This window comes from Alligator sinensis, unplaced genomic scaffold (genome assembly GCF_000455745.1).
Source record: "Alligator sinensis unplaced genomic scaffold, ASM45574v1 scaffold215_3, whole genome shotgun sequence".
NCBI classification, from domain to species: domain Eukaryota; kingdom Metazoa; phylum Chordata; order Crocodylia; family Alligatoridae; genus Alligator; species Alligator sinensis.
In genome coordinates, this window is record NW_005842175.1 from 1,037,113 (window position 1) to 1,052,283 (window position 15,171).

Genomic DNA, 15,171 nt, shown 5'->3' on the forward strand with positions numbered 1-15,171 from the left:
CCTCTCCTTCTCCCTCCTCTCAAATCCTACCCCTTTTACTGCAAGAACCCTCCCCTCTTCTCTTTTTGGCATCAGGAACAAATTCCCTATGTCTCTCTGTCTCATCAACTCCCCATTTCATTTTAAATATAATTTAAAACCCTCTCTTTTTTCAACTTGAGCCCATTCATTTCTCTCCTCCTGCTCTGCAGTCGTAATACATATTTCTGTGTTTATAGTATATAGTAATATCTTATTGTAACTGTAATAAAAATCTTCAACTATGTTTTCCTTCTGTAACTCATTTTTGTATAAAAATGATTCCTTGTATAAGAGGTGAAATCTCTTTTCTGTATGCAGCCATAGTGCCAGGAGCAGCCACATGCACCTTGAGATTTCAGTGAGTTTGTTTCCTCTGCCTCTGTGCTGTCGTTGAACCTGTTCTTCCACCATATCACTTAGAATGATAGAGGAATTATTTGGAATAGGCCAGAATCATGCACATAAGATAATGGGAAGGGACAACTGAGTCTGAATATCAGGAAGAAGCTTGATAAGAAGCTTTTAGGTCCTGATTCTGTGAAGCACTAAGCACCCTTATCTCCTACTGCAGTTTCTGGGCTCATCATCCTTCAAGACTGGACCTGATCAGATTGTGGAATAACCTCTCAATGGAAATTATGAGTCTGCTATTGCTTGATTGGACCAGTCAAAGCATTAGAGACTGTGGTGAAGGGAACAATCCTGCACTGATTGTCGGGGTAGAACATAGATGACATAGATCCAGTCCTTCTGTGATTTCTATGATTCTGGTAGTGTCAGTACAAGTAGAAATATAATTCCACTATTTCAACTGTGGTGTTCTTTTTTCTCTTATTTCTGGTTGTTTGCTCTGGGCCAGCTGTGCAACTCTCACTCATAATGGCAGATGCTTATTCACTCACATGTTCTCACTGGATCAGAGTTAATCCAGCACCTAGCACACAGGAGTCCTGGTCTGTGACCAAGGTTCCTTGTTCCCCCAGGGACTATATTTCTCTCCTGACAGCACTTACATAATTTTCAGGTTGTCTGTCCATCTGAGCTCCTCTTATAGAGCTTTTTGTACTTCACTGGCTAGTCTTCTCTGCCTCTCCTGTCTCCATAAGGAGAGATCTTGATCTTGAATGTTGGGAGTAACTACTAATACTATGGTGTGCCAAAACCTCCAGACCAGAATGAAATGAAAACTGTACATAGTGCTGGATAGGAAAGGGGTCAGAGCTGCAAAGGAGGTTGTCTCCCTCCATCACAACCACCATCAGCCCATTCCCAGAGCCACCCTTTCAGGAAGAAAGATCTCTTTGATAATCTCCACTAGCACCAAGTTCCACAAGACATTTTCCACAGGGCTGCTAGGACTTTAGGGAGGCCTAATGATAGGCTCTCAAAAGACACCTTTGTGACAGTCATAGCCTCTTTCACTGGAGGCATTTCATAGGATCCTAGTCACTTGCTGGGCCCCGGGCTTGGAGGGAAAGGCCTCTGCCACTTTTGGCATTTCAATGTCCTTTAGACAAGCCAGGTGAACACCAAGCCTGAGGAAAAAAGCCTACCCTCCCAATGCAGGAGAGAATTCAGAGAAGATTGGTGGAGCCACCTGTACCAACAAAGCCCTCAGAGCTCTCCACTCCTTGAAGCCACAACTTGCACAGAAGGGACAGTCCAGGCTGCCACAGAGCAGGGTCACCAGCTCCACCGCCCAGGTCAAGCACAGTGGCTCCCAGTGAGCAGAGAAGGCTCCCTCTTGCCTTGTCACCATTGGAGCTGATGATGCTCCCTCCCCTTTGAAGACCCCAATTAATTCATCCCCAATCAAACACATGTGTGCTTTGACCAGTCCAATCAAACATGGGGACAACTGAGCATCTGCCCAGCTCTGTGTCCCCCTGCTGCTCAGCTTCAGAGCACACCACATGTCAGGTCTAGCATGGATAGCAGGAATGTCCTTTCAACAATGTCTGCTGGGGGCAACGGGCATCCAGGCTTCTCCCTTACCTCCTCCCCAGGCTGAGGGGGACTGGTGGCTGCTGCTGCTAGAGCTTCTGGTATTGACAGTGCCAGATGCCAGTGCCCCTGTGCTGACAAACATGACCCTGGGATGGTGTTTGCCACTGGATTCCCAGCCCCTGTGTATATATGTGTCTGGGATGAGGGTATGACTGGATTGAAGTAAGGCTGAGGGAGTTGGTGAGAGTGGGCCACACTAACCGTTCAAAAGAATAATCAGGGGCTGGAGGGGAGGGTGCAGGACCCTGGGGGTGGCACTGGGAGGAACAAGGCTCTCTGAGGGACATGATGGTGAGGCCCCCTCTCACACAGCCCCTTGTAACCATCATAAACTTTGTTCACTACCTTGGCCCAGCTCTGAGGTGCACCTTGAAGCTCTCAGTCCCCTTCCCCTCAGCTCCCTCTTGCGTATTGGGACAGAAGGAGAAGAGCAGATTTCCTTGTCAATGAATCCACACTATGAAGGAGAGAAGCAAATCCAAGGGGTGGGAGGAGGAGAGAACATGTAATTCTCACACACTAGCAAGCTTGTCATCGCCTGCCTGGGCATGAATGGGCATTCAGGCAAATGGGACCAAAGAGGCAGGTAGTTGGGGGTCTGAGCTAGCCAAGCTGAGGAGTCAGTGTCCCACTGGAGGTCAGCCCGTCAGTGGCAGGCAGGGGCTCAGAGATTGATAGCACAACCGGTGCAAACTGGTTTGTAATTCTCTCTCTTTTTACAAAGTCTTCAGCGTTCAGCAGCCCTCGGAGAGCTTGTCTCAGAATGAGCTCAGCCGGCATCCAGGGAAGGGCAGAGAGATGAAGAGAGTTATGAAATTGCAATGTGTCTGAATCCCTCTCACTGCTTCAACTTCCCTGCGAGCCGCCTGGCCCCCTCATCTCTGAACTATGAAGCTGGTCAGGGAGAAATGAAATCAGGGTCATCCGGTTGGGGGTTTTTTCTCTCCATGAAGGCGCAGCTCCCCAGGTTAGCGTCCTGAAGTGAATAATGCCATTAAAGTGGCTGTGAGGAGAGTGCAGAGGGAGGCAGAGAGGCTAGTGACATGCCAGCACTGTTCACTTTGTGTACATCTCTGTGTGTGCGGGCTCAGATCTGGTCCTAACAAGCTGTGCTTGGCACAGGAAACTTCAAGGCGATGCGCGATCATAGCCTTTCTGTCAATTCAGTCGGAGCCTCCCCCGTGTGCAATGAGCAGAGGGCTGGATTGGGGAGGGGGGAGGGATTCAATTTGCAAGCAACTTCTTCTTCTGTGTTTCGAAATGACCCTTTTTTCTAAACAATCTTTCCAAAATGTCTTCTAGTTGGAGCAGGATTTGGGATTTCACAGTAAGCTACAAAGGAGAGAGAGAGAGAGATACACACACCATTGGTTAGGGAGAGACAAAGGAACGAGAGAGGATCATCACCACCACCACCAAAAAAAAATCTGACTTGTAACAAACCCGAGAATAAGGAAGATCAAGTGCTCAAGCGCCGGCTTCCTTATTTTATTTAATTTCATTTTATTTTCTTTTTAAGAGAATGTGTGTGTGTGTACATCTATATATGTATATACGTATACACACACACATTTTTATATATTTATTTATTTATTTAAATGACCCTTCCACGTTGCATTTCTCCCTTCTCCTGGGAAGAGAAACGGCTGATTGAAGTTTTGTGCTGGTCTAATTGTGATGTGAGGCTTGTATTTGGAGCCCTGGGCACGTATAGCTGGGATGAGAAGGAGGCTGGGCTGGGCTGGGAGAGAGAGCGAGCGAGCGAGCGAGACCCAGCTACGCCTCGCTCTCCGCTCCTGAAGCCTAGGGGAGCAATCATTTCAGGACTGAGGAAGAAGAGGGGTACAACCAAGAAGGGACAAGTGGGAAGGCTAATCCCGCACCCCCGCCCCTCCCTTCCTGCTCCTCAAAGCAGAGGAGGGTCACCACCATTTGCAGATGCCGGGGAAAAGGCAGTAAGAAGGGGAAGCTCTTGCCCCCAGCTCCCCTCCCGAGGTCCCCGCAGCATCCCGGGAGAGAGGCGGAGGAGCTGTTCTCCAGCACCGCGGAGCACCGGGTGCCGGGGAGCTGTCCACTTCAGCACCACCACGTTAATGCAGTAGGTGGGAGAGCAACTGACAAGGGAAGAGAGACAGAGGCAGCCACCGCCGAGCAGCAAACCCTGCAGCAACACACCGGTCCTCTTCTCTTCCGAAGCGTTGCAGAGAGGAGGAGGGAAACCCGTCTCGATTCTGGGGGAGCAACACCCTCTCCTGCCCACTTTTGCCTCCGCCAACAACACCAACTGCTGCTGCTGCTGTGGGGAAAGCCATGGAAGGCAAGACCTCAGCACCTGTTCAGCTGAAATCAAGGGCTTACAGTATACTGGGCAGCCTGGTTCGGTGGTAGGGGAAGAAACAACCAAGCAAGCAAAACAAACAAACAAACAAAAAGAAAGCAAGAAAAGTGCAAGAGAATAGAAACAAACAAAAAAAACCCCAACAACAACAAAAACAAAAATCCAAGGAAGATAACTGGGAAGGAAAGGGATTTTCATGGCGCAGGCTGCAGAGCTAAGCAAGAAGACTGAAGGTTGCATCTCTGCTCTTACAATCTCTAACTGTCTAGGTCCAGATAATGAGAGATTGTGTTGAGGATGCTGCTGCTGCTCCCCTGTTCACTGTGGAAGCCATCTCCAAATTAGCCATTACATATGGAAACTGGAGACCAGAATTTTAGAAAAAGGGATTAAGGCATCTCATTTTGGGGGGGTTTCTCTCTTTATTTCTCTCTTTTTTTTTTAGTTCTTTTCTTTCTCTTTTATTCTTTTTTTCTTTTTTCTTTCTTTTTTTTTATATATATATACATCTATTACAACTGGAACGTTTCTGATTTAAAAGGCAAGCCTCTTCCCGTGTGATCTTTGCAATTTACACTCTTTTCCGTGGGCTTTCTTACCTCCCTTTTTTATATATATCTCTCTATATATTCCCATTATATTATTAGTGGAATTATTATCCTTTTTTTTATTTTATTAACACACACACCCCAAGAATCCAAAGGCGGTTGGGTATTTATATAATGAAGAATTATGGGGCTCTTTGACAGAGGTGTTCAGATGCTTTTAACCACCGTTGGTGCTTTCGCTGCCTTCAGCCTGATGACCATAGCTGTGGGGACCGACTACTGGCTTTACTCCAGAGGGGTTTGCAAGAGTAAAATTGTCAATGAGAACGAAACCAGCAAAAAGAACGAGGAAGTCATGACCCACTCTGGATTATGGAGAACCTGCTGCCTGGAAGGTATTTGATTCTGGATCTCCTCCTCCCCTCCTCTACCTCCCCTTTTCTATCCCCCCCCACCCCCTTAAGTCCCTCCACATTCCACCATTTTCTCACTTCACTCCTTCCACTGTGGAGCAAGGGTGCTGGGGTTAGTTCCTGAGCAAGGGAAGGCAAGAGGAGAAGTGAAACATGCTCTGTGCTCTGTTCCTTTCTCGCTCTCTCTCCCTTGCCCTCCAAAAAAAATGCCAACCTTCTCCATTGGAATAATCTTTGTACTGTGAAAACATCCAGAGACTCTCTTAAACTGTGTGATCCGCCTCTCTCCAGCGTATGATTGACTGGGAAAGCAAGCAAAATGCTGTATTATTGGTGCACTGTTGGCTGTAATAACAGAGGGAAATAATTGCTCTCCTTTGCAAATTGCTTTGATGAAGACGGGGCTGAGAAGTGAGAAGTGGGGGGGGTGGCAAAGTGCTTCATATGTAAATATCACTTCCTTTTAGGAAAAAAAAAAAAAAAAAAGGCAAGCCAGTCTTGTTATGGCTAAGCACAGGCTGGTTTGAAAAGGCTCTCGACTCCAGTCATCTCAAGCAGAGTTTAAGAACGTTTCGTAATGTCTCCGAGCAGCTACATATTGCTGGGCTGGGTTGAGTGGCTTTTGTTTGGGGTAATTTGTCCACCCCCCTTCCTGTTTGTTTGTTTTCTTGAAGGGTTCATTGCAAAGGCTAACAAGAAGGGAGCCTTTGAGCAGAAAGCCAGCCTCGGTGGGAATGTGGTGAGGCTGAAAAGCAACTCGGCTCCCACATAGAATGACATGTCTGATGGCAAGAGGAGAAACAGCATTGCAGCCAGCTCCTGGAAGCAGACGCTCCGAGCAGGGCGGGGGGCGGAGAGCAGAGGGGGAAGCAGTTTGCTTTTCAATACGTGCTCTTTAGTCTGGCTATGGGGAAGGGGGAAAGCGGGGGCTCACTGGGGAGGTGGGTTTCGCAGGGGCACTGATGCAAACGTCTGGTTTGTGGCCACACTCACGCAGAGCCCCCAGAGCCCAGCAGAAAAATCCGTGCTCCTGAATCGCCTCGAAGGTGGAGGCTGGTGGGGCTTTGCTGTGGGCGCCCCCAGATAAGGCAGTAGGTCTGTGTGTGTGTCCACCTGAAGCGAATAAGCGCGGATCTCTGCCGAGGGGAGTGGGGAAGAGGATACCGCAGAATCGCCTTTCTCTCCCAGCAGTGTTGGAGACGGAAAGCGAGAAGAGGGAGGGGGGTGGAAACTGTGCGTGTCCTAATGGCACCCCCTCCCCACAAACCCAGCGAAAACTGCTCTTTGGAAATGGTTGTGTCCGGGCAAAAGCACGAATCCCCCCCCCTTTGGTCTTTGGTGCAAACGGTTGAGTGATGGCTGGACATGTTTTGAATAGCTAAGTGACTTCATTGAGCGATGGTCTATTTGACGCATACTGCATTTGGTGCCCTTTCTCAATCCAAACCCGCTGCCTTTTAACATATTCTGCAGCGGAGCTCTCTGCTGAATGCTATATGCTATCTCCAAGCCAGAAAATCAATAGCAGTAAATTAATCAGGGACGTTTGAAACATCCCCCCCCCCCCCCAAAAAAAAAAAAAATTAAGAGCCTTTCATGCAGCTGTTCATTAGAAGTGGAGCAAGAGACAGCCTCTTCATTACTCATTGATGAGCGAGAGCCTTTTACAAATATATAAACCAGCAGAGAATCTGGCTGCTGCTAAGCAGGGTGTGTGTGTGTGTGTGTGTGTGTGTGTGTGTATATGTTGGGGTGTATGGGGGTGTGTCTGGGTGTTATGTGTGTGTGGTGGGGGTGTTGGGTGTGTGGAGGAAGTGTCTGTATGTGTGCCTGTGTGTTGAGGGTGTGTGGGGAGGTGTTAGGTGATGGGGGGGGGGGGGGGGGGGGGGGGGGGGGGGGTGGGGGGGGGGGTGTGTGTGTGTGTGTGTGTGTGTTGGGGGGTGGGTAGCATCTACCTCCAACCCCACATTCCCAGGGCTGGAGGTCTAGACAAACGGAGTTGGGGGAGAAGCGACATGGATGTAGGAACTATTGTGCATTCTGGCTGGGCATGAACCCAGTGGGCACTGAAAAGCCTTGTCTGTGCCCTTCCCTGCATTTTCCAGGAGGCAGGAACTGACCTGAGAGGCGATTGGCCGCAAATAAAAAGCACCGGCACCTTTTAATTAAAAGCTCAGCATTGCCCCCATCCCAAAACCCCTGCCTGTCTGCCGGTTGAACTTGCTGGCTAACAAGCCCCCTCCCTTCCCCCCATCAGATTTCCAGTGGGTTTCAATTGCATCACTGCAAAGGGGGGCTGAGATGCAGACAGATGCTGAGATGCTGGCTTGCCCCTGAAGGCCATTCTCCCATCCACCCAACACTAGTGGGGTGCAGCACCCCCTTCCCTGGCATCAGTCAACTCTCCCCCTCCCCCTCTCCAATTTGTTTAATTGTTCATCTGAGAAGCAGCAGCCATGTGAGCACTGAGGTGGAGAGGAGGCTCCCCATCCCACCACTGGAGAATGCAGAGGCAGAGAGAGAGGAAAGGAGGTGGGGGAGTGGAAACAGCTTTAGCCCTGCTGCTAATTAACTAGACCAGCTGCTAAAATTGGCCTTCCCCAAGCCAAAGGGGCAGGTATAGTTTTGCCCTAAAACTTCCCCTGGGGAAAGGGTGGGGAGAGGAGGATATTCTAGCACGGCAAAAGAGGTTACTGAAAAAGGATTGTGCAGGGGGCTTGCTTTAAAAATGCTAATGTTACACAGAAATGGCCCATGCCTGGATGGCTTAGCAGTGCCTTCTGCTTCCCCAGAATTGGCTTCTCCATCAGGGATTTGTGTGGGGTTAGACTTCTGTTCATTTTCCTCCCTAGAAGTGAAGAACATATTTCACATCCCCTTGTCAAGCTGCTGTTTTGTGACTGTAAATGAAAGGCAACTTGGTGGTTGTTTCTGATCTCTTTTAGGTTTTTATTAGTGCAGCTGGTCTCTTGAGATACTTCTTTTGTTTCTCCCCTTCTGAAGAGAGACTAAGAAATGCTTCCCTTGCTCTACTTCCTGGCTCCCTTGCTCTACTTGAAAGTTTTCTGCTAAGTGGTGTGGGGGGAGGGGGGAAGAGTTGTACCTTCTTTCTCCACTGTGGTGGACTGGTATTGCTTGTGAATGTGAGGATCAGCTTTTGGGTGTGGGTGTGCAATGGGAGTTGAAACAGCAAAGATGGCCACACATCTGGAACCCTCCTCATTGACTGCCATGTGCGGTAGCAAGATGCAGGGAGTGTCCCTCCTGACTTCCAGGGGCTTTGGCTCAGGCCTGTATGGTGAGGAGCAGCCACTGGGCATATAAGGAGCTACACTACAGGGGCTAGCTAGAGAAGTAACCATTATTGATCTGTGTCTATGGATAAAAAGCCCCTGTTAAGGCTGCTAGCATGGGGATTCCCTTGGTCCTGCAAGAATTCAGTAACACTGGGGTTGCAGTTGGAAAGCAGGGCAAAACATAACGTTTTGGAGATGGCAGGTTATCAATTCTGTTGTCTGTAGGTAGCTTACATGTAACTGGGGCTCCTGATAGTAGTGTCTGTTCTGGGGCCCTTCTGTTTTGCCAGTCAATCTCCATTACTGTTTAGAGCGCCCTCTTTCCCTATGCCTGCCTGTCTGCCTTAGGTCTTTCCATGCCCCGGTTACTATCGCATCAGCCTGTGTGTTCATTCTGCTCCCTGCAGTGCTCTCTCTCTCCTAGCTTCATCCTAGAGGGGAAGTTTAATCTCCCTCTCCAAGAGAATAGTAATTTGGGAACCCGTATTTTTCAAGTGCACTTCTGACAACTGGGCCCTTGTAAAGGTGTCACAATTTGAGCCCCTCAGAATTCCAGCCCTTAAAATCACTAGTCCCACTCAGAAAACTGGGCTTGGGATCCTTCTATTTTAGAACTCCTCCTCCTTCAAATATTCATTTGCTTTCCCTTAATGGTTTTCCAACCTTTTCCTGTAGGACCTTCTCCAGGGTTGACATGAACATGGATGTCAATCTCAGTGTTTCTTCTACCCTCCAATCCAGCTCTAAGCTAAGAAATACGTTCTCTGCTCAGGTGATTAAATGCCACACTAGCAACACTTTTTGATCTTCCTTCAGACGTCTCTTTCTCATACAGCAGAAACATCTAAGCAATTTTTCGGGTTATTCAAGAATCTTTGCCTTTCAAGGAAAATGGCAGAGTGACTGATATTTTTTTTCCATTTAAAGAATGCTCACTTCCAGCTTTGTACTTCCTTGTCTACCCACCAAACAGCCAAGATCTGCAGACTCATGTCACCTATGGATCACCTATTGAGCACCTCTTATGACTTTGAGAAAGTTGCTATCCTTTTCTGCAGGAAAGATTATTATTATGAATAATATTCCTCAATCCAATTTTTAAATAAGTCCTTAATTATGGAAATCTGACCCTCCTTCTAATAGAACCTCAAAAACTGAAAGAGAGTACCTTATCGGGATCTTGCAACTCAAACAGAAATGCACTGTATCTTTTTTTCTGTACTAGTGGCTTTGCCATGTTACCATCATTAGAGAAGGGACAGGTCTTGGAGGCATTTATACTGAGGAGGAGGGAGAGAATGGTCCAGGGAGAGCAGGCATGAGTGATGCGCATGGGGTTAGACATCCCTGTAGATCTGACTGGTGTGAAAGCAAGTAATTGAATGTATATTGGTGCAGAAAATAATTCCTGCCTAGAGACCCTTCCTGAGGAAAATTAATGAGATGATCCGTTTTCCTTTCCAGCTCGTTATATCTGAACCACGCAGGAAAGTGTAGTGCAGTTTTGGTGTCTGACAATGAAGGTTTGACAGCAAAATGAAGCCGGGTACATTCACTGGGGCTTCCTCCTCATGCTTCTGGCAATAAGCCTTGCTTTCAGCCGACATAGTCCCTTGCCACCCCCCTGCCCCTTCCACAGCTTTGTCCCTGTATCTCAGCCATGATGTGCTCATCCATCTCCTGCCCCCACTGCAGCTCTGTCAGTACATGTCCTCTCTCTCCTGCAGAAGCTCCTGCTATTCTGCTACAAGACTTATGCAGCTTTTCCATCCTGTCTGGTAGTATGACTTGTGAGTCTAGTTTTGGGACAACTCTGGGCACCCAGTGTCAACAGCAACAGATTAAACCAACATGCTGATTTTGTTGAAGTCCAGGGTTACAGGAGGCCTAGATGTAATGCTGCATCTGAGTCACAGCAGCAGGCACTGGCCCAGCATAGAGCTGACTGTTGCTGACTTCGCACCTATAGAGGCAGGAGGGCCTGGGCTGCCTGGGTTCTTCAACCCTGAAAAAGACCAAGGGCTCTGAAGGTAGTGGCGAAGGGAGAGGACAATGTTTTATTAGGGATGAAGGACAATGTAAAGGAAGTTTGCCTAAAGCTAGGGTGACTTTGGTCCTTCTTGTGACTAAATTCACATCTGATTGCAGGCTGGATGGAGTTTGTTTGAGGAGCATGAATAACCAGCAGCTGAGACCAGCATACTCACTTCTTTTGTGAACTAGGATGTTTTGGTGCTATTCTACAATAGCAAACAGCCAGGAACTGATGTTGAAATGCCTTTAAAAGAGCAAGTATGAATCTTTCTACTGAGGGAGGAAGAAGGAGGGGTTAATAGTGTCCTGAAATGCACCAGGAACTGCCTCGTTGAAGAGAGTGAGAGGGAAATGTAGTGGGAGGGACACAGACGCAGTGTGGCAGCAATAATGCATAAAGAAATTACATAGGGCTAGAATAACCATTCCCTTTTTTCTGGAGATACCGGGAGCTATTTCTGTTTGCTGTTTCCATTCTAACCCATCCATTTTCCCCATGCATCCTGCTTACTGCCCCCCATTCCATTTTAGTATAATCTATTCAAGACTTCATGGTGGGGTAGGGGTTGGAGAGATTTTACATCAGCATCTCTACATTTTTTACAAAAAAAAAATCAAGGAGGCTACCAAGGGGAGCAGGAAACCACTTCAGGTGCTGGGAGTACTCTGTCCCCAGCCTCTGTTTTAAGAATACATTCCCAGTTGAGCATGTCCTTCCTATCCCAGAGGAAGTCCTCCCTGCTCTGTGGCATGTTGTTTCAACCCTCCAGGCTGCGCTGGCTGACTAGGACCCTGCTACTGCACATCACAGGCAGGAGGCCTCAGCCATTCCAAAGGGTTCACAGGGGGCAGCAGTGTGTTTTGTTAAAGAACTCTACCCCCCGCCCCCCTCCCATCCCTTTTCCTCCTCCCAAACATCGAGGATGTTTGTCAGGGGAAATGCACGATGTACCTGGAATAAAACATGCTTCAAAGTTAGTTGTTTTCCCCCTTTGCTTATCTGACCTTACTTCTATATCTTTAACCCTAGCATTTCCTCTCCCTCCATCTTTGACTCATTCTATCCATCTCCATTTTCTTTCCTTCTCATTTCTCTCCCATCTTTCCTCTTTGTTTTTCTCTTTCATCTCCATGTCTCTTCTGTTCTGTCTTTCAAAAGCAGCGTCTCCTTCATGTTCACTCCAGGTTCTCCGTTACCAATCCCTCCCCACTTTGTTCTCTCCGCTGTTACATTATCTCATCCTCTTGCTTTCCTTGGTCTGCTCTTCTGTCCCCATCACTGCTGCATTCTCACTTTTCTCTCTTCTTTTCCAGTATTTCCCCCTGGTCCTTCCTTCTCTATTTGTCTTTCCATTATTCCCCTCCTCCCCTCCTGCACTGAAGGACCCGATCTCCAGTGATCTGTTCTTCCTCTCCCAGCACCTGCCGTTATAAAATGTCTCTTTCTCCCTATCCTCTCAATGCAGTTTCCTCTTCCTTTCCCCACCATGAACGGCTTGCTTTCTCTCATCAAGGGATGTAACACCTGTTGCTGCTGTTGAGGGTAAGGGAAAGCTGTGTTCCACATTTCTCTGCCCTCCTTCCCAAGGGGACATGCTACCCCCTCAGGGTGAGTAAGACCTGGCTCCCTCTTCCTTCTGATCCCTTGCGCTAGTTGCCTGCAGATGAGCCAACTCCCTCTCCTTTGCTGCCTCCAACCTCCAAAAGCCAGAGGCCTCACTGGCAGCTGAGCAGTGGAGCTAGTTCATCTGCAGACAGCCAGCTAGTGGGCTGGAAGGGGGAAAGATGAGAGTTCAGGCTAGAAGGAGCTCACAGCAGCCCTAAACCCCTCCCTGGAAGCCCTCAGACATGATTCAGTGCAAGGTCCTACCAAAAAATAAGGGCTTCTATAGCCATAGCCCTGGGCAGCTATTGTACAGAGCTGTGAATAATCTATGACTATCAGGAGGGAATGGCATGGCAAACATTCATCCCTCATGAGCCATTTATACTGGGGAGGTTTTCATCACAAGAAAAGAAATGAAAGCTGAGATTAACATTGACGCACAAAAGATTTGGAGGAAGGGGGTAATGTGTTCAGGCTTCCTAAGCCCCACATGAATAGCTAGATGAATGGCTATGGCTCTGACAGATGAAGTTTGGTGCTGAAAAATGCAAAGTAATGCACATTGTTGCGGGCAAATATTTGAATGACACTTACACCTAACCCTCTAACAGGGTTGTAAATGAACTGTGTCAGCTCAGGAAAGGGACCTGGGCATCACCATGGACAGCTCAAGGAACATTTCTGTTTGATGCAGGGTTGCAAGCAAAAGAAAATCAACCAAAAATCCCTGCCAAGATGTTAGGATCCATAAGGAATTGGATGTGGAAAGATACAGAAAATAACCTATTGCTGTCATAACAATCGGTGGTGTAGTCTCATCTGGAATACCGTGTGCAGTATTGGCCACCCCATCTCAGAAAGGGCATTGTAGAATAAAAGGGGATTCAGGAAAAGGTGACAAAATGGTTAGGGATGTGAAAAAATCTTGCATGAGAAAAGATTGAGCCTTTACACCCTAGAGAAAAGATGATCAAGAGGGGACATGACTGAACTGTATAAAATAATGAATGCTCTGGGGAAGGTAGAAGGGTGCTTCTGTTCTCTTAGTGTGATGACATGCTCCCAAGGGGACATGCAAGGAAATCAAAAGGTAGTAAATGAAAAATTGATTAAAACCTCTTCACTCGATGCAGAACCAGACTGTGAAACTCACTGCCGCAAGAAACTGCTGAGGCTAAGGACTTAGCACGATTCAACGAGTGGACATGTCTATGTAAAGCAAGACTATGCAGAGTTATCATAATTAACACTAATCAGAATTTTAGTATGGCTATTAAACCTCATGAAGCAGGATTAAGCTAGACTCTACTGAACACTATGATGAGATCATTGGGGGGCAGATTATCATTCTCCCCACTGTGAGTTTCTTCCACCTCCCTTTAAAGTATCTCATGCTGGCCAGTGTCAGAAACAAGAGACTGGACTAGAGGGACCACATTCTGGCTGTCTCTGTGTTTCTGAATGCTAGTGCTGCTCCATTACACCCATAGGATTTGAACTAGGCCTGTGTTCCTGCTGGTGTCGATGATTGCCCTAATTTGACAACCTGACAGCGAGCCTAGGGTATTTCTATCATATTTGACTAGGAAGCATCCAGGATAGAGAGCAAATTGGGGAACATATCAAATTAGGTGGAATGCTTTCTTTTGTACCCCAGGGTATAAAACGAGTAGTCAGCAATGCAGGTGCTATATACATGCAAAGAATTATTATCCTCAGACTCCTTGCTGCCCAGAAAGCAATAAGCCTCAGATCTCTTTGATGCTATCATGACCAAATTAGAAACAAGGTTGTCTCTTTTTCTCTTGTATCCGTGGAAATGATTACTGAACTGGCATTTGATGACGTACAATACTGTCGTGTTGTTGTATACAACTGGGCAGGGCCTGATCCTCCTTTCACTTGCACTGAAGTAACTTGACTGAAGTTAGTGGAGTTATATTGCTTTTATGCCAGATGTAAGTGAGAGGAGAATTTGACCCATACGGTGCAAACAAAACAGGGATTCCACACACACATACAAAATGCTTTTCTGAGCCTTTGCCTTGATGCATACCTAGATCCCCAGGGCCAAATTCACTTCAAGTTGTGCATCCACTTATGCCAGCAGTAAGTTTCATCCCTACCACCACTTCTTTAAGAGTTACTTCTATTTTCATCCTCATTGTCGTGTCTAGAGAAATGCTAAAATAGACAAGAACAAACTGTCACCCCTCCTCCCAGGCAGAGATGCCTTTATGGGATCAGTAACTTGGTTCTATGAATATGCAAAATGGCAGATGTGACAGTTTGGCTTTGAGCTTCTGACCACGAATCCTCCACCTCTCTCTTTCTGCCTTCCTCCGAGCTTCTGTCTTCCTTTTCCCTCACTCCTCTCAGTCCTCCTTCCCTTAATCTTTCTCCCATCTCCTTTTTTATTCTGCCTTTTGCAGACAGGGTCTACTGTCATACTGCACCCCACACAAACAAAACTGTCACACTTCAGGCATTCAGAATAAGGTGCAAGATCCTACTCCATTTCAACAGAGTACACTGTCTGAAATTTGCATGCTAGTTGGCTCCAAATATGTGAGTAAACTCCCCTCAGAAACCGGCAGGCTTTATCCTGAACCTTGGATCCCAAAATTGCACACTGATACTTGCCAGCTTTTCAAAACAGAAAATGAGGGTAATCTATAGTACACAAATGGGGTCAGACTTGAGCATGCAGTGTTGTGCATTTCCCATCCAAAGCTGGGGATTTTTCAGACGTGCATGGTTTTGCTAGAAGCAGCAAAACCACCATAAAATCAAAGATTTAAAATGTCATATAAAGCACATAGTCTGTCAAACAGAAAATAACACTATCCATCTACCTCCACTGGATTTTGTTTAATCCTCCTTTATTTTTCTTTTCCTATTCCCCTCT

At 47.2% G+C, this 15,171-nt stretch overlaps 1 protein-coding gene across 2 annotated transcripts in view; it reads left to right on the plus strand.

Annotated features, from left to right (window-relative positions):
• CACNG2 (calcium voltage-gated channel auxiliary subunit gamma 2) overlaps nt 1-15,171 on the plus strand; it is a 97,537-nt gene that overhangs the window by 29,858 nt on the left and 52,508 nt on the right. The window contains exon 3 of one of the 2 annotated variants that reach the window (XM_006025977.2): nt 5,164-5,309. The exons of the other annotated variant lie outside the window; for it this stretch is intronic. Coding sequence (XP_006026039.2) covers nt 5,164-5,309 — 146 coding nt within the window. The remainder of the gene's footprint in view (nt 1-5,163; nt 5,310-15,171) is intronic. 2 annotated transcript variants of the gene reach the window in all.